Raw genomic sequence first — 18,728 nt, 5'->3', positions numbered from 1 at the left:
GGGAAGAATGGACCTGTTGAGGCAGGAGATGGAGGAAGAGTGGGTCTGCTGGGGAGTGTGCGTTCACTCTGGAGGTCTCTGTTTTGAGGTGTCTGGGGAACAGAGGAACGCCTGCTGGAGGAGTTTGGGAGGCAAGGGCTGAACTGAAGGGAACTATGTGACTTCCAGGCTTGAAGGGCAGAAGAAATTCCTCAGGGGACTCAGAGTGAAGGAGGTGAGAAGGCATTTGCTGGCTGGGCAGCTTCTTCACCCCAGCTCGGGGCTGGCAGTGACGACCCGGCTCAGGCCAATAAAGCCAGAATTCTCCGTCTTTATAAACAAACAGGCAACCACATTCCAAGAGCTGCTCCTGGCGGCAGTACGCAAACCGCTCACTGCGGATCTCTGGAAGCCACAACAGCATTTGGTTTTGGCTTCAGTTTAACAGGCCTTTCAAACTTTACAGAAACCTTTGCTCACTTGGCAGAAAGATAGAGGCATCTTTTAATGTATACCTTTTGGAATCTATCACACTGGAAGGCAGACAGTGACTCTACTTGCAAGATCAATTAATTAGGGGAAATCACAAACAACGTGACTCCAGAGGAGGTATGCCAGGAGGCTCCTGGGGAAGCCTCGTCCTCCCATCTCCTCATCAACGGAGGGCTCCTGAGGAGAAGGCCCAGCCCCTTGCCAAGGCCCATGAGTGTGTATCCAGAACCAGCATCCTGTGTCGGTGGACTGTCATGGTCAGTCCTGGTCCCCTATGCAGGGAGGGACTGCTGCACAAAGTCAAGAGAAGGAGAGGTACTGTTGGCTTTGGAGTATGAATTCGCTACTAATGCACTCACATTTTTTCTGAGCCTTTTTCCTTATATGTACAGTGGGTGTAATGCCTTCTTCCTTGGAGAGCTTGGGAGAAGGAACTGAGTGTGCTCCAGCAATCCTTCTGGCTTTCTCCTACTGAGCACCCAGCCCGCAGTCACTGCCTGGTGTTGTTCCCCGATGAGAACTTAGGGACACCTCAGCCCCTGGACAGCCTGGAGTAACTCTGTGTTTTTAATTCTGAGCGGAAGTTTTATCAAGCTCATTTAGCCTCAGGTCTAAAGCAATTCTCTCCTTTTAAAAAGCTGGCATTTTAATCTCCATCTGACTGTCTCCCAAGCCTTATTTTTCAATGGATTCTGAGCTTAGATGGAAGAGAAAAAAAAGAGATGTTATTTAAAGCCCCTAAACCTAAACATTTTCCAAAGTAGGAATGGGCATTCTCAAGTTATTTGGGAATTCTGAAACTCTTCAAAAAACAAACAAACAAAAAAATCCATACACAATAAGGATGCAGAGGCCAACTTAAAGTTTACTTCTTTCCCCCCTCATATTCAAAATAATACCAGCTTGGGCTTATCACAGCTCCAAGTGGCATTATATACGTCTGCTTTGAAAACATATGAATTGTGACTTTATTAAGACATTTATCTTAAGGAGTGCAAACTGCAGAAATGCAAACCCTGGAATCTTTCTAAAGGAGAAGGCACTATCTGGCTAACTCAAATTATTTTGCTAGGCCCCTCTTGCTTCAAAAGACACACCAAACAGCTGAAGTCCACACTCAGTGAGGGAGGCGGCGTGGGCTCTGCGGTCACACTGACGTGGGATGATCACTTCAGATCACTGAGACCCAGCTCCACATCCAGACTATGAGGTTAATGGTCCCTTCCCCAAAGGATGACACAGAGATGACTCAAGATACTGAGCATCTGTGTTTCCTAAGAGGAACGTATACTTCACTGGGGCTACATGAGTGGTTTAGGTGATACATGGATGAACGTTTAAACACAATTTTTAAAATATGCCTGAGGAAAAAATTGGATCAGTTCATCAAACCTGTGATTTTACCAGTGTCATTGCTATAGATGAGGCTAAAGTTGGTATGGGTGTCAGGTTTGAGTCTATTTAAAGAAAAATATCAAGTGAAAAATTGTACAGTTGGTAGAATAGTGTGGCAAAATTTTCTGGATTAGTACAAAGAAACTGTTTTGAGAAGAACTTAAAGTCCCTAAACCTCCTGCCTGCCAGTAGTAGGTGCTCAAAAATGCTATCTGCTATGGTCAACAGCCCATCAAATCAGGTGTCTGGGGAAGGACTAATGGACAACCTACTGGCAGGGGTGGGTGGGTGGAGAGTTAAAAGAAAGGGGTCTACAGTCTCTCTAGTCTGTCCCCCCTGCAGCTAATCTGTCATCTAATGAAGAAGCGGCCAGCGCAAGTGAGCTGGCTGGCAGTTCACTTACAGCAAACTGATTAAGAATGTTCAACCAACAGCAGACTATAGACCTTTCCAGTGAAAATAAATAGAGAGTAGACTGTATGCAAATGTGTTTGTCACTTTGACAGCACGTCTCAATTAAGGCATCTCGCGGCTGTGGGTAGGCTCGGAGGCTGCAGCTGTAAGGGAGAGCCTGCTGCATGGCTGATACTCGGGGCTCGACCTTAATCCGCATGCATGCATTAAAAAAATCCTGCCTTCCTGTACACTTGCATAATGCTGGCAGCCATGGGAGGGAAGTGACAAACAGGGAAAAAAAGCCACTTTCATCCTCTCTAGTTTACAGACCTGTGAAGGCATAGACAGCTCTTATTTCAACAGAGTTTGGGGTGGCTTTTTTAATTGTTTATTCCCCCACCTGCACACACACACACACACACACACACACACACAAGCACACACACACTCTTATTCTGCATTTAGCTGGGAATGACATTAAAGCCTCTCTCTACTTCTTGCTGAAATGGAAAGAAGGTCTTTCTCCATTTCAAATAGGGGCTCCTTTTTTGTGTTTCAAAAATGGAATGTTTAACACCATGAAATCCCTCTCCCCGCCCCCTCTTTCTCTGTAATGGGCTCCAAACTACAGTGAGGGCCTCTTTTCATGGGGAGGTTAGTGTGTGCAGGAATGAGGACAAAGGAAAGCAGGAAGCTGGCTCTGGAATGCCATGCTGGTGACAACCAGGGGCTGCTCTTTCAGCAAACACAGCCTGGAACCGGGCGTAGATTTCTCCCACAGGGCCTGAGCGCGGGGAGGAGGAGCACTTCAGGGATGAAAATACTAATGCAATCTGCAGATAGGCATGAACCAAACCAGGACTGCCCCATGGATGCTTCTCTCTTGCACCACATTTCAATTCTATAACATCCCTTTCAAGTGTGAAATCTGAAAGTGGCAAGTTAAAGGATGTGAGACTGTATTATCTGAAAATATGGATTAGAGAAGAACGATTCTTATGTTTCAACAAACTCACCCCCTAAATATAACCCACAGCAACAATTTCGTTAGTTTCCTTCATTTTTAAGGAGCTCAGTGCCTGGCACGTAGTAGGTGCTTGAGAAATGAATGTTAAAAACAGGAATATATTAAATATAGGCTTCCAACCCTTTATATGGTAAAAACAGCAATCAAATGATAAAATCACAGAGACTACTTTGCTTCATCTAACCAATGGATAAAGATTCAGGTGATTTTAAAATAAATAGCTTTGTATCTTCTTGTTATAACTGCATCTTACTAACAGGATTATTTCTCATAAACCACAAAAAATTAGGACTTTTGCTAAGCAAAACAGTTAATGCACGAGATGAGAGGCGGGTACACAATCTCTTTTTCACCAAACCCACAACAACAGATAAGTAATGGATAAAAACTCCAGTTTTTATACCAATTACAATGATTTACTTAAGGAGAAAAATCAGACAGACACTTTTTCAAATGCTCAGGTGTACAAAAACAGTTGGTTAAAGAGTTGGTGCTCTAGAACTGTGGTGTGGGTGTTTACTCTGAGAAGCACGCCTCCCAATGTTGACTTTCAGGAAGTACATTAATAAAGAACATCTAATTGATTTTTTTTTAAAGACTTCCCTTGTTGCTTTTTCTTTGGAGGTGCAAATAAGGGTCTGGGATGCTAAAGTGTTCTAATGAGATGCTCAGTTAACAGAGGTACCTTAAATGGAGTGTCTTGGAGCAGGGAGACAGCAGCTGCCTTTAATGACTTCATTCAAGAGGAGAGCTAGTTTATGACCAGAGCCATGCCGTCTCCTCAAAATTTTTGAAAAGTAACCTTCAAAACATTTTTGCACCAAATAAACATTCAAAGATGTGAAAAACTGTATGGAGTTGCTTTGCCACAGGGAGCTGAAATGAAAAACCGTCTGCTGTATGTGCTGCAGCTTCTGTTCAAAAAACAAACTGGGAAGAGGGCCAGGCTGCATACCTGTCCGAAGTGGACTGTGATTGGCCTGCGGTCTTCTCGGAGCTTGGGGTCCTTGGCCTCCACAAGTGGGGATGGCACTGTCTTTGGTAGCTGCTCTTCCGTCGGGGGGGTGCAGCCATTCTCGGTGACGTCCTGCGGGGAGAAGCACCAGCAGGGGTTAGATTTTATTCTGAATGGCACCACCATCCAAAATAAAAGGGAAAAAATCCCCTTTCATTCCCCCAGTTCACACAGCTAGTTTCATTTTTAAATATTCACGTGTCTATGTGCAGACATTTAAAAATTATTTGCAATCACAGCTCATATATAATTTTTTACCCTGCTTCTTCCTCCACTATATTACACATATCTCTATGCTGTTACATAGTCATTATAGAGTTAATTTTAATGGATGCATAATATTCATTGAGTGGATATACCATAATTTAATAAACCATTCTAGTACCACTGGGCATTTAGGCGGTTTCCAATTTTTTTTTTAATGTTATAAACACCCCAGTGATAAATATTGCAGTTTTTCTTTCTTTTGGGTGATTTCTTCTAGGGAAAGTGCCAGGAATGAAACTACTAGGTCAAAAGATATAAACATTTTTAAGGCTTTTTATTCAGTCTACCAAATTGCTTTCCAATTTACACCAACTACCAGCAATGGATGCGTTATCAGTTTCACGGTACTCTTGTTAGCCTTGCCGTTTTAAAAATGTATCGCTAATTTAATAGGTGAAAAATTAGACCTCATTGTTGTTTTAATTTGCATTACTTTGATTATTTGTGAGTGTGGACATTTTTTCCATGTTTGTTTACTGATGTTACTGTTTGGGAAAACAATCTGTTCACACTCCTTCTTTTCCTACTCCCATTTTTTCTTGCAGAGAATGAAGAGAGTCAAGGCTGAGTGAGTTAGGACTCTATGACTTGGTGAAAATTAGGGAACCAAAGTAATACACATTTTTTTAATTCAGAAATTTACATTTAATTTGTTTTTCTGAAGAATGGAGTCAAATGATAAGAAAAAGCAAACCTCCAATGTGCAAAAGGCTGGTAATGGTTTCTTTGGCTAAAGCTGGCCAGTGGCTCTACATGTATTATGTAGATTGTGGGTGGAGCCACATATGCAATAATGACCACAGATTTATTAAAGTGCTGGAAGTTACTTAAATTGTCATTGAAACAAGGCAGAGAATAAAAGTGTAAATAAATAACATTTAAATCATCATATTTTACCAGGTAAAAATAACTCTAGACTGAATTAAATAATAATACAATTCCCAATTCTTTACACTACAAAAATATGTAGCTCAAGTGGTTGAGTGTCTGCTTTCCATGGACGAGGTCCTGGGTTTGATCCTGGGTACCTCCTAAAAACAAAACAACAAACCAACAAAAAAACCAGCTCTCATTGGGGAGTGGATATAGTTCAGTGGTTGAATCCCTGCTTCCCACGTATGAGGTCCTGGGTTCAATCCCTGGTACCTCCTAAAAAAAAAAAAAGATAAATACACCATTAGTACTCATTAAATGTCACTCTTCTCAGGTGAATAGAGAGAATGGAGGGATGGGGGGGGCAGCGGAGCAGGAAGTGGTCCCTTATTGAATAACAATGCATTAAGGAAGACACATATTTAACATTTGAATCTCAGTTCTCTCCTCCGTAAAATGGGGATATGGTAGCTATGAGGATTAAAGGAGATAATGCACCATAAAAGTGTGTAGAACATTATTAGGTACTCCATAAACTATAGGAATTCTTGTTATATACATATGCTGTATACAGCCAACCTTACACACCTGCCTGCCTCCTTCCTGGCCTCCTTTCCTAAGGAATTGAGGCTGCCTGCAAAGAGGCCAGCCCTGAGGAGTCTCTGTACTGCCTGATAAATAACACAGGGAGATGACCTCTTGGTTTTACAGGAGGAATTGGATCAAGCAGCACATGATGGCTTGGCTAGTCTCAGCCTGGCTGAGGTTCAGTGGTGAGAAAAGCTGCCGAGAGCCAATTAGAAGTGACTCTTTTGGAAAAGGGTTGCCCTAGTGTGCTCAGTTCAAGTGGAACGAAGGGGGAGGGGCGTCTTCTGTACCAAAATGCATCAACAATGAGCAAAAGAAGCCTTTTGAATCCAGATTGGGACAGACACAACGGGCTAAGTAAGGCTAAACAGTAACAAATTCACTTTAATTCAGGAAAAATGTGTGTGTGAAGAAAAGGGAGAGGGACAGGGAGAGGGAGCATATGAAATAGAGAGAGAGCAGTTGGTAGATAGGTAGGTTGGCTGAAAACAAATGGTACTGCAAGGTAACATGGTGAGGAAATATAGGTATTAACCGACAACCGTAAGACATTAGCTATTTTAAAAAGGGAAATGAATTTGGTAGTTTTGTGGAAAGTGTCTTAACTGACCTTTCAATTCCCTCAACTTCTCTGCACCTATTTTTTATTTTCACAATGGGAAGACCACTGTTTGGTGAACTTCAGGCTACTAGGGGGTGGATTAAATGAATGAGATTGAGGAAGCTTTAAAAAAAAAGATATAGTACTGATGTTAGAATTGTGGGAAGATGGTGGAGTAGGAAGCTCCAGTAATCAGTCCCTCCACCGAAACTGACAGGAATTGTCTGAATAAACTGTTTTGACACTCTTGAGTCTAGTGGAACACTCTGTAGCTTCCAGGGAAGAGCTGAATGGAGAGACTGGTAAACTATGGTAAATACTTCAAAGACTGAATTTCACCCTCTGTGCAGTGGCTACCATCTGCCACCCCCCCATTTGTAGGCTAGGCTCTTGGTACAACTTGCTGGTGCCACAGTAGGCTATAAGGACCTAGTTCTCCAAAATCCATGTGTGTGTGCATGTGTGTGCATGTGTGGTCTGATCACTGATCAATGTTTTTGATGAGCTACATCAGATTGCTAAGGGGTGGGTTCGAGGGTGGCCATTCTTCCAACCTCCACATTTCCACTCAGGCAAAAGTGGCAGAGTCTTAAAGAGGCAATACCTTAAAAATTTTTTTTCCTCTCTCTTTTCTTTTTCCACTCCTGTTTGGGAGCAAAAATATTAATAGTTTGGAAAATGCACAAATAGATGGCTCCAGCCCTCTACAACAACAACAACAACAACAACAACAAAGTTAGCAATCCCAGAAGAGGAGAACTAGATTTCCAGAATTAAAACTACATAATAATCAGAATATTCAGTTCTCAACAAAAAAATTACAAAACACATGAAGAGGGAAACGGACTTGGCCCAGTGGTTAGGGCGTCCGTCTACCACATGGGAGGTCCGCGGTTCAAACCCCGGGCCTCCTTGACCCGTGTGGAGCTGGCCATGCGCAGTGCTGATGCGCGCAAGGAGTGCCCTGCCACACAGGGGTGTCCCCCGCGTAGGGGAGCCCCACGTGCAAGGAGTGCGCCCCGTAAGGAGAGCCGCCCAGCACGAAAGAAAGTGCAGCCTGCCCAGGAATGGTGCCGCCCATACTTTCTGTGCCGTTGACGACAACAGAAGCGGACAAAGAAACAAGACGCAGCAAATAGACACAGAGAACAGACAACTGGGGGAGGGGGGGAAAATAAATAAATAAATAAAGCTTTAAAAAACACACACACACACACACACATGAAGAAACAGGAAAGTATGGTCTATTCACAGAAAAAGAAGAATCTGCCAGAAACCATCCTTGAGGATTGTCTTAAATATGTTCAATGACATAAAGGAATTCATATACAAAGAACTAAAGGAACTTAAGACAATGCTGTCTGAAGAAAATGAAGAGAAAAGAATTATAAAAAGGAATCAAACAGAAATTTTGGAACTGCAGAGTACAGTAACTGAAATGAAAAACTCATTAGATGGATTCAACAGCTGATTTGAATGGGAAGAATAGATCTTCAAACTTGAAATTATCCAGTGAGGAGCAGAAAAAAAAAATAATGAAGAAAAAGGAACAAAGTGTGAGGGACCTAGGGAATATCACTAAACATACTAATACATGCATCACTGTAGTCCCAGAAGGACAAGATAGAGGGGAGAGGGCAGAAAAATATTTGAATAATGGCTGAAAACTTCCCAAATCTGATGGAAGACATGAATATACACATCCAAGATGTTGAACAAACCCCAAGCAGCACAGCGTCTAAGAGATCTACACAAAATCTCTTAAATGAAATTGTCAAAACCTAAAGATAAAGAGAGGATCTTGAAAGCAGCAAGAGAGAAGTGACTTGTCACATAAAAGGATCCCTAATAGGATTAGCAGTGGATTTCTCATCAGAAACCATGGAAGCCAGAATACAGTGGAATATTTAAAGTCCTGACCGGAAAAAAGCAACAACCTGTCAACCTAGAATTCTATAATTGACAAAATTATATTACAAAAATAAAGGAGATATTAAGACATATACAGATTAAAAAAAAAAAAAACTGGAAGAAGACTTGTCCTACAAGAAAAGTTAAAGATAAAAAGCTAAAGGTGAAATAAAAGGACCCCATACAACAACTCAAAGCCATATGAAGAAATAAAGAACACTGGTAATGATAACTACATAGGCAAATATAAAATCTTACATGATTGTACTTTTGGTTTATAACTCCTTTTTTCTCCTTATATGACATAACAGACAAATGTGTAAAAATAACATTTTAAGTCTATGTTAATGGGAATAAAAGGTATAATGATATAATCTGAGACGATAACAATATAAAAGGGGAGGGACAGAGATATATAGAAGTAAAGAGTTTGTATATTACTAAACAAGGGTGGTACTAGTCAAACTAGATTATGAGTTTAAGATATTAATTGTAATTATAAAAGTAACCATAAAGAAAATAAATAAAAAATATACAGAAAAGGAAAGAAGGGAATCAAAATTGTATACTACAAAAAAGCAACTAAATGCAAAAAAGGCAGTAAGAGAGTAATTGAGGAACAAAAACATACAAGACATATACCAAACAAATACCTAAATAGCAGAATTAAATTTTTCCTTCCCAGTTATTACTTTAAATGTCAGTGGATTAAACTTCTGTATTAAAAGGCAGAGAAGAGCAGACTGGATGAAAAAAGCACCCTCCATCTATATGCTGTCTACAAGAAACTTCAGGTACAAAGATGCAAAGTGGTTGAAAGTTAAAGGGTAGAAAAAGACACTTCATGTAAACTGTAATAAAAACAGGGCTGGAAGTATAATCAGATAGATTATACTTGAGTAAAAAAAGAGTACCAGAGACAAAGAAGGATATTATATTTTGATAAAAAGGTTCAATCCAGCAAGCAGATATCATGATTAAAAACATATATGTACCTTACAACAGAGGCCCAAATTATATAAACATTGATAGAATTGAAGGGAGAAAGTTCTATAATGTATTGGTTTGAGTCCTTTGTGGACCCCAGAAAATTATGTTCTTAAATTGAACCTATTGTGATCTTTTGATTAGATCAGTTTGGGGCCATTTGATTAGATTGCTCCAGTAGCGCATAGCCCAGGGTGGGTCTTCATCCTCTTACTGGAGTACTATATAATTGGAGGAATAAAGCTGCAGATGCATAAAACAGCTGCAGATACAGAAAAAAGCCCCTAGAGACTGACGATCCTGGGAGAGAGAAAAGCCACAGATGGAGCAGCCTAAAGTTGAAAGCAATGAGGCCCAGAGGAGAAGGTAGAGACCAAGATGGGCAGATGCTGCCATTGTGCCCTGCCACATGAGAGGAATCTGGGACCACCAGCAGCCAGTCCTTGGGGAGAAAAGCATCACCTGATGAAGCCTTGATTTGCATATTTTTAAAGCCTCAGAATTGTAAGCTTTTAACCTAACAAATTCCCACTGTAAAAGCCAACCCATTTCTGGTATCTTGCTCCCAGCAGCTTTTAGCAGAATAGAACAAATAACAATAGTTGGAGATTTCAATATACCACTTTCAATAATTGATAGAACATCTAAACAGAAGATCAATAAGGAAAAAGAGGACTTAAACAATGTTATCAACCAATTAGACCTAATGGACATACACAGAACACTCCATTCAAAACAGCAGAATATACAATCTTTCCAAATGCATGTGGAACAATCTTTCCAAATGCATGTGGAACCACATGTTAGGCCACAAATCAAATCCTAATAAATTTTAAAATATTGAAGTCATAAAAAGGATATTCATGGATCGATGGGATAATGCTAGAAATTGGTTTAAGAGAAGGAAACCTGAAAAATTTATAAATATGTAGAAGTTAACACACTATTAAACAACCAATGAGTCAAAGAAGAAATCACAAGGGAAATTAGAAAATATCTTGAGACAAATGAATATGAAACTACATCAAACCAAAACTTATGGGATGCAGTGAAGGCAGTACTCAGGGGAAATTTTAGAGCTCTCAATGCCTCCATTAAAAAAGAAGAAAGATCACAAATTAATCTAACTTTAAACCTAAAGAAAATAGAAAAAGAACAAACTAAACCCCAAATTAGTAGAAGGAAGGAAATAGTATAGATTAGAACAGAAATAAATGAAAAAGAATATAGAAAAAAACAATAGAATCAATAAAATCAAAAGTTGATGTTTTGAAAAGATTAATAAAATTGGCAAAACTTTAGCCAAACTGATAAAAAGAGAAGGCACAAGGAAGTAAAATTAGGAATGAACGTGGGGACATTGCTACTGACCTTACAGAAATAAAAAGAATTATAATAGGGCACTAGGAACAATTACATGCCAACAAATTAGAAAACTTAGATGCAATGAACAAGTAGCTATAAACATACAAGTTACCTAATCTGATGGAAAAAAAAAAAATAGGAAACCTCAATTGACCTATGATGAGTAAAGAGATTGAATCTGTTATTAAAAAATGCCCAACAAAGAAAAGTCCAGGTTTCACAGCTGAATTCTACCAAACATTAAAGAAGATTTAATACCAATCCTTCTCAAACTCTTCCAAAGAATAAAAGAGAAGGAATTACTTCTTCACTCATTCTATGAGGCCAGCATTACCCTAACACCAATGCTGGATGAAGACAGTACAAGAAAGGAAAATTACAGACCAATATCTCTTAAGAGTATAGGTGAAAAAAATCCTCAAAAAATACTGGAAAACCAAATCTAACAGCATATTAAGAGGATTATACAGAATGACCAAATGGGATTTATTCCAGGAATGCAAGGATGGTTCAATATAAGAAAATCAATAAACACAGTACACATTAATAGAATGAAGGGAAAAAAACTCAATCGATCATCTCAACTGATACAGAAAATGCATTTGACAAAATCCAACATTCTTTCATGATAAAATACTCAGAAAACTAGGGACAGGAGGAATTTTCTTAATATGATAAGGGGCATTTATGAAAAACCCATAGCCAATACCATACTCAATCGTGAAAGATTGAAGTTTTCCCCTTAAAGATCAAGAACAAGGGGAACACGACAAGGATGCCCACTGTCATGACTGCTATTCAAGATTGTACTGTAAGTTCCAGCCAGAGCTACTGGGCAAGAGAAAGAAATAAAAGGTATCCAAATTGGGTCAGAAGCAGTCAAATTATCCCTATTTGCAGAAGACCTGATGCTATAATATATATAGAAAATCCCAAAGAATCCATAAGAAAGCTATTAGAACTAATAAACGAATGAGTAAAGTTGCAGTATACAAGATAAACATGCGGAAATCAGTTGGATTCCTCTATAATATGAAAAAGGAATCAAGAAAACCATGACATTTATAAGATCATCTAAAGAATAAAATACCTAGGAATAAATTTAACTAAGGAGGTGAAAGACCAGTACACTGAAAACTACAAAATATTGATGAAAGATTTTAAAGAACTAAATAAAATAGAAAGATAACCGTGTTCATGGATTAGATGACTTAATATTGTTAAGATGTCAAAACTACCTAAAGTAATTATAAATTCAATGCAATCCATATGAAAATTCCAGCAACCTTTTTTGAAGAAATGGAAATGTTGATTCTCAAATTCATATGGAATTGCAGGGGGCCCCAGATAGCCAAAACAATCTTGAAGGAGAAGGAAAAAGTTGGAGGACTCACACTTCCTAATTCCAAAATTTACTTCAAAGCTCCAGTAATAAAACAGTTTGGGAATTGGATATGGCTCTAGTGATAGAGCTTCCACCTACCATATGGGAGGACCTAGGTTCAATCCCTGGGACCTCTCTGTGAAAAAGAAGAAGAGAAAGCATGCCCGTGTGGCAAGCCAGTGCCTGAGCGAGTACCCGCATGGTGAGCCAGTGCCCTGTGCAAGTGAGTCACAAAGCAAGATGATGATGCATCAAAAAGAGAGACAAGGGGAGAATCAAGGTGAAGTGCAGCAGAAACCAGGAACTGAGGTAGGGTAAATGACAGAGAACCTCTTTCCCCATCAGAGGTCTCCAGGATCAAATCCCGGTGAATCCTAGAGGAGAGAAAATGAGAAGAGAAGACAACATAGACAGCAGAAACAGCAAGGCAGGAGGAGGGGAAGGGGGAACATAAATAAATAAATCTTTAAAAAACAAACAAAGAAAAAAACACACATCAGGTTGCTACCAGTGTAAGAACAGATATATAGACCAATGGAATGGAATTGAGAGTCCAGAGATAAATCTATACATCTAAGGCCAGTTGATTTTCGACAAGGGTACCAAGTCCATTCAATTGGGGAAAGTACAGTCCTTTCAAAAAGTGGTGTTGGGATAACTGAAAATCTACAAGCAAAAAGATGAATGTGGACCCTGACCTTTCACCATATATAAAAATTAATTCAAAATGGATTAACAACCTAGTATAAGAGCCAATACTGTAACACTCTTATAAGAAAACAGGGAAATATCTTCAGGACCTTGTAGTAGGCAATGGATTTTTAGATTTTATACCAAAAGCAGGAGAATAAAAGACAAAATAGATAAAATGAACTTTTGTGCATTAAAATACATTATCAAGAAAGTGAAAAGACAACCTACAAACTCGAAGAAAATATTTGGGAGCCATATATCTGATAAGGGCTCAACATCCAGAATATATTATATAAAGAACTCCTACAACTCAACAACAAAAAGACAACCAATCCAATTACAAAATAGACCAGAGATTTGAATAGACATTTCTCCAAAGATGACATACAGATGGCCAATAAGTATATGAAAAGAGACTCAACATCATTAGCCATTAGAGAAATGCAAATCCAAACTACAATGACATATCACTTCATACCTACTTGGATGGCTATTATTTAAAAAACAACAACAACAACAAAAAATGGAACACAAGTGTTGGTGAGAAATGTAAAACAGTGCAGTCACTGTGGAAACAGTTTGTTGGCCCTTCAGAAAATTAAGCACAGAATTATCATATGATCTGACTATTCTACTTCTAGGTATATATCACAAATAATTTAAAACAGGGACTTGGACAGATATTATACACAATGTTCATCACAGCACTGTTCACATGAGTCAAAAGGTAGAAGCAACCCCAGTGTCCATCAAGAAATGAATGGATAAACAAAAAGTGATATATCCATACAATGGAGTATTATTCAGCTGTAAAAAAGAAGTGAAGTGCTGGTACCTGCTACATGGTTGAACCTTGAAGACATCAGGTTGAGTGAAATAAACCAGAAACAAAAGGAGAAATATTGAATGATTTCTCTTACATGAAATACTTAGAATAAGTAAATTCTTAGAGACAGAAAGCAGAACAGTGGCTACCAGGGGTAAAGGAAGATGGGAATGAGGAATGACTGCTAAATGAGTATGAGTTTGGTTTGGGATGATGAAAACAGTCTGGAAATAGTGGTGAAAGTTATACAGTATTGTCAATGTACTTAATGTCAAAGAACTGTTCACTTAAAATGGTTAAATTATTTTTGTTATGCATATTTTATCACAATTAAAAATAGAGTATTTAAACAAATGATATAGTACTGAACAAACAGAATGCTAGATCCTTATCCTCTGTAAAATGGAGACAGCACCATCTAAAAAGAAAAGGTTTCCTATGGTGAGCACCTACTAAGCAGCAGGCACTCCTTCAGACCCACTTTCATTTTCACACGTAGTTTCCACAACAGTCACAAGCTAGGAAAGATTATCCCTCTATTATATATGAGAAAATAGGGCTCAGAGAGCATAATTTACCCAAGGCCACACGGCTATAATGTGGAAGAGCCCAGAGCTACATGTCTCCTGGCATTTATAGCATAGTAACCCATAATAGCACATGTGAAGGTATTCTGAATTGAGGAAGTGCTCAAAAAGTCTTTAGACATGATCCCCTCTTCCTTGGAAATCCACGATGCTTGGTTTCTCTTTTGTTACACTGGTCGTATCGCACATGCCTTATGATATCGGTACACTTACTTATCTTCTTATCCCTACAGACTGAGTTTCTTGGGGTCTGGGGTTCTCTGCCCCAAAGCCTTGAATCTAGTACATGTTCTCAAGCCAATCTTTGTGAAATTGAGTTAAATCTCTGGAAGGCAAATGTGTTCAATATACAAATGGGCTGTGCCTCAAAGAGCAGTGCTGTACATTTATTTTAGTTAGAAGACCTAATGGTAAAATAGACTTCTTATCAAGTCCAGCAGCTGGCCCCACCAAATTTGTTTCTTCACTATTTCTTGTAGCTGGGAATGAGAACTGCTTCCTCCCAGGATCCTAGAAGGAGCTGAGTGGGAGGAGCCCAAGTCAAGAAGGAAAGGGGGCCAGTTCACAATCTCTTTTGTGTCTACTAGCAGAGTTCTCACATATAGCAGGGACCCATAATGACAACTACTGATAACATGAACCAAGAAACAGGCCTACAAACTAACTGAGAAGCAAATGGTTTGGGAAAACAGGCAGTCTTATACCCTTCTGGTGGAATACAAATTGTCAATTTATATTGGAAACCTAACAGATGCTCATGCCTTGTGGCCTAGTGATTTCATTTCTAGAAATGTATCCTAATGAAAGAAGCATTCCTGAAAAGTTTTACCTATAAAGATATTTGCCTAGGAAAAAAAAACTGGAAGTAACTTAAATGTCTAACAATGAGATTGATTAAATAATGTTTGGCATATACATCTATCCGATGTAGCCAATTTAAATAATCACATGTGGAAGAAACATTTAGTGGTCTGGGAAATGTGCAGAATATAGTAAGTGAAAATGCAGGTTATAAAACACATGATTATTTTATTTTTTGCTTGTCTGATCTGTCAAGTTTTCTGCAAAAAACATATATTTGTTTGTTAAAAAAACCCACCTTCTAAATGTTATTTCAGAAAAGGAAAAAAGTTGACAGGAAGAGTAAACTCATTCCTTCCCTATGGATCACACAGGGGGAAGACACTAGGTCGAGCTGCAGATCAGAGGCTACCACAGGGTGATACATCTCTTCCCAGGAGACTGCAGCTTGGCTCAGCACCCTAGGATCCTACCCTTTTCCTATCTGCTGGTAAAATAAAGGAATCAGAAAACAATTCAATTCCTATCACCTTTGCTGACCTTTTAATACAGTGGAGTCTGTGGAGACAAAAATCATGAGTGACATCAAATCTCCACTCTTCTATAGAGAAGGCAGGCAGAAGCAGAGTATATGGTAAGTCCCTGGTCTCTTGAGTATCTGTGAGAAGTCAGGGATGCACAGACCCAGAGTCTTCGGAGACAAGAGGAGGAGGAGATTAATGTCACCTGAGGGGCTCTGAGAGGCCTTGGTTAAGAGCCGGGGAGGAGGTAGGACATGAAAGGAACTGAGAATAGGACTTCATTAGATAACGATATGAGCCTACAGGAGGTAGTCCAGTGGTGGTGGGCATTCCATGTACCGCCCAGTCAAGGAGTTGGCATGCTTGAAAGGTCTGGAAGGTTTTAACCAAGGGAATGACTTGGTCAGAGCTGTGTTCTATAAACACTGCTCTGGTAGCTGTGTGGGTGACCTACAAGGAGGTGATTCCCTGCCAGTCATATTCTCCGAATATGCACACATGGGTGGGCAGATTTGCTGGTCCAGATGTGGGACATAAGAAAACAGAATGGGGAAACGGACTTTGGCCCAGTGGTTAGGGCGTCCGTCTACCATATGGGAGGTCCGGGGTTCAAACCCCGGGCCTCCTTGACCCGTGTGGAGCTGGCCATGCGCAGTGCTGATGCGCGCAAGGAGTGCCGTACCACGCAAGGGTGTCCCCCACGTGGGGGAGCCCCACGCGCAAGGAGTGCGCCAGTGAGGAAAGCCGCCCAGCGTGAAAAGAAAAGTGCAGCCTGCCCAGGAATGGCGCTGCCCACACTTCCGTGCTGCTGACGACAACAGAAGCGGACAAAGAAACAAGACGCAGCAAATAGACACCAAGAACAGACAACCAGGGGAGGGGGGGAATTAAATAAATAAATAAATCTTTAAAAAAAAAAGAAAAGAAAACAGAATGGAAACTCCCATTTACTGAGTGGCTATTAGGAACTGCTGTTAAAACCATTATCTCTTTTAATCCTTGCAAAAATCCAGTTTATGGATGAAGAAAACTCCATTCAGAGAGGCTTACTATCTTACTCAAGGTTACACAGCTAAAACCCAACAAAATCGACACTGAACCCAGCTTGTCTTCCACAGAAGCCTAAACTGTGTACCATGATGCTGGGGAGAGTTTAAAGACCCCTCATGTTGTGAGTCAGAAGCCTTACCACCTCTGATTTGGATTGGACCTGTCTCAGTTCTCAGATTTGTATAGCACCCTTCTTTTTCCAGCCTACTGCTTAACACAGCAAAGGCAAATTAAATTACAAATATTGATATCAAAATAGCATCCAAATTTGGAATTTCTGTGATTGAGACTGAAGCATATTTTAAACGTGCCTGGAGACAGGTAGCTGACAGTTGCCTGAAAAGGTGTGAAAATGTCTGTTCTAGATCTCTCTGCCCCACATTTGCTTACTCACTTTCTTCAATACCTTTGGAAACATTTGGCCAGAAACTAAAGCCTTTGCTAACCCAACTGTGAATTTGCTCCTTTCAGTCACAGAGACTGTAAATCAACAAACCCAACTGTCTTTTAAATACCAAAGATTTAGGTATTTCAAAAGGGCTATGAGGGAAGCAGACCTGGCCCAACTGATAAGAGTGTTCTCCTACCATAGGGGAGGTCCAGGGCTCAAACCCAGGGCCTCCTGACCCATGTGGTGAGCTGGTCCACGCGCAGTGCTGATGCACGCAAGGAATGCTGTGCCACACAGGGGTGTCCCCCATGTAGGGGAGCCCCATGTGCAAGGAGTGTGCCCTGCAAGGAGAGCCACCCCATGCAAAAAGAGCGCAGCCTGCCCAGGAGTGGCACTGCACACATGGACAGCTGATGCAGCAAGATGTCACAAGAAAAAGAGGCACAGATTCCTGGTGCCGCTGACAAGAATGCAAGCAGACACAGAAGAACACACAGTGAATGGACACAGAGAGCAGTCAACGGGGGCAGGGGGGAAGGGGAGAGAAATAAACAAAAAATAAATCTTAAAAAAAAAAAGGGTTATGAAATAGGGCCACTTGACTCAATTGTTTCGATACTGAAGAAAAAAGGTATTGTGTGGGAGTCCCTCCATAGGCAAGAAATGACACCCTCATGTTCCCTGCAGGTGAGGAGGAATGTGTGTGTGCGTGCTTGTGTGTGAGCACATATGTGTGAGCACGTGTGTGGGTGCAGCCACTGCTTTTAAAACTTGGCCTTCTAATGACAGACAGCCTTGTATGGTGCTGCAACAGGAACGCAAATTTGTTGAAAGCAGAAGTCCAGCCATGTGGCATTCTTCTATGGGACCGGGCGTGGCAGAGATATGCTCTGGGGGAAAGAACTACGTTCCCTTTAGAAAACAGTGTCTGGAAGGCATCTGTGCTATTTTTTTCTGCTTCCTAATTTTGAGCAAGTCAGATTTCAAAGGAGGCCAAGCTATAGAAGAACTTGACCACCTTGCTCAATTTATCCAGAGAAATATGTTATCCATCCTTCTTTTTTTGTTGTTGGGCTGAAGCAGAACAGATATGGCATAAAGCCACACTACATTAACTGTTAACAATTATTTGCCAATGGTCACACAGATACTCTGAAAGCTCCTGCTTCAGATGCTTTGAAAAGCTGCAACATAAATGAACAAGGGCTGGAGATGGGGCCCTGTTCAGTCACATGAGAGATGGACCCTCCACACACTATGGTGACCTCTCCACAGGTCAGCCTCACGTTTTCTATTTGCAATTCAAACCCAAGGTGGGAGTGAAGAGGGCAAGATTGGGTTCTTGATTATATCTGCGAGGTCACCATTGCTATGCAGAGTTAGAGGAGGCCAGGTGGCAACCCAGTACATTTGAAAATTGGATCTTTGTTGGGAACTGCCTCGATTTTGTGGCAGAAACAAAACTTGAGATGTCTGCATTCAACATATCTGGGAGCTACATAGATACATTGCCATATAAAGGGGTGGGGGTGGGGGGGTAAGGGAGGGAGACAAAAGAGCAAAAAGAAATATTTTCTAC

The 18,728-nt window shown here is 40.4% G+C and overlaps 1 protein-coding gene across 5 annotated transcripts in view; it reads right to left on the bottom strand.

Annotated features, from left to right (window-relative positions):
- DENND1A (DENN domain containing 1A) overlaps positions 1-18,728 on the bottom strand; it is a 615,092-nt gene that overhangs the window by 50,031 nt on the left and 546,333 nt on the right. For all 5 annotated transcript variants that reach the window (XM_058302406.2, XM_058302408.2, XM_058302405.2 and 2 more), the window contains exon 19: positions 4,245-4,376. In XM_058302406.2, coding sequence (XP_058158389.1) covers positions 4,245-4,376 — 132 coding nt within the window. The remainder of the gene's footprint in view (positions 1-4,244; positions 4,377-18,728) is intronic.

Source organism: Dasypus novemcinctus, chromosome 8 (genome assembly GCF_030445035.2).
Source record: "Dasypus novemcinctus isolate mDasNov1 chromosome 8, mDasNov1.1.hap2, whole genome shotgun sequence".
NCBI classification, from domain to species: Eukaryota; Metazoa; Chordata; class Mammalia; order Cingulata; family Dasypodidae; genus Dasypus; species Dasypus novemcinctus.
This window is presented reverse-complemented; position numbering and strand designations above follow the sequence as displayed.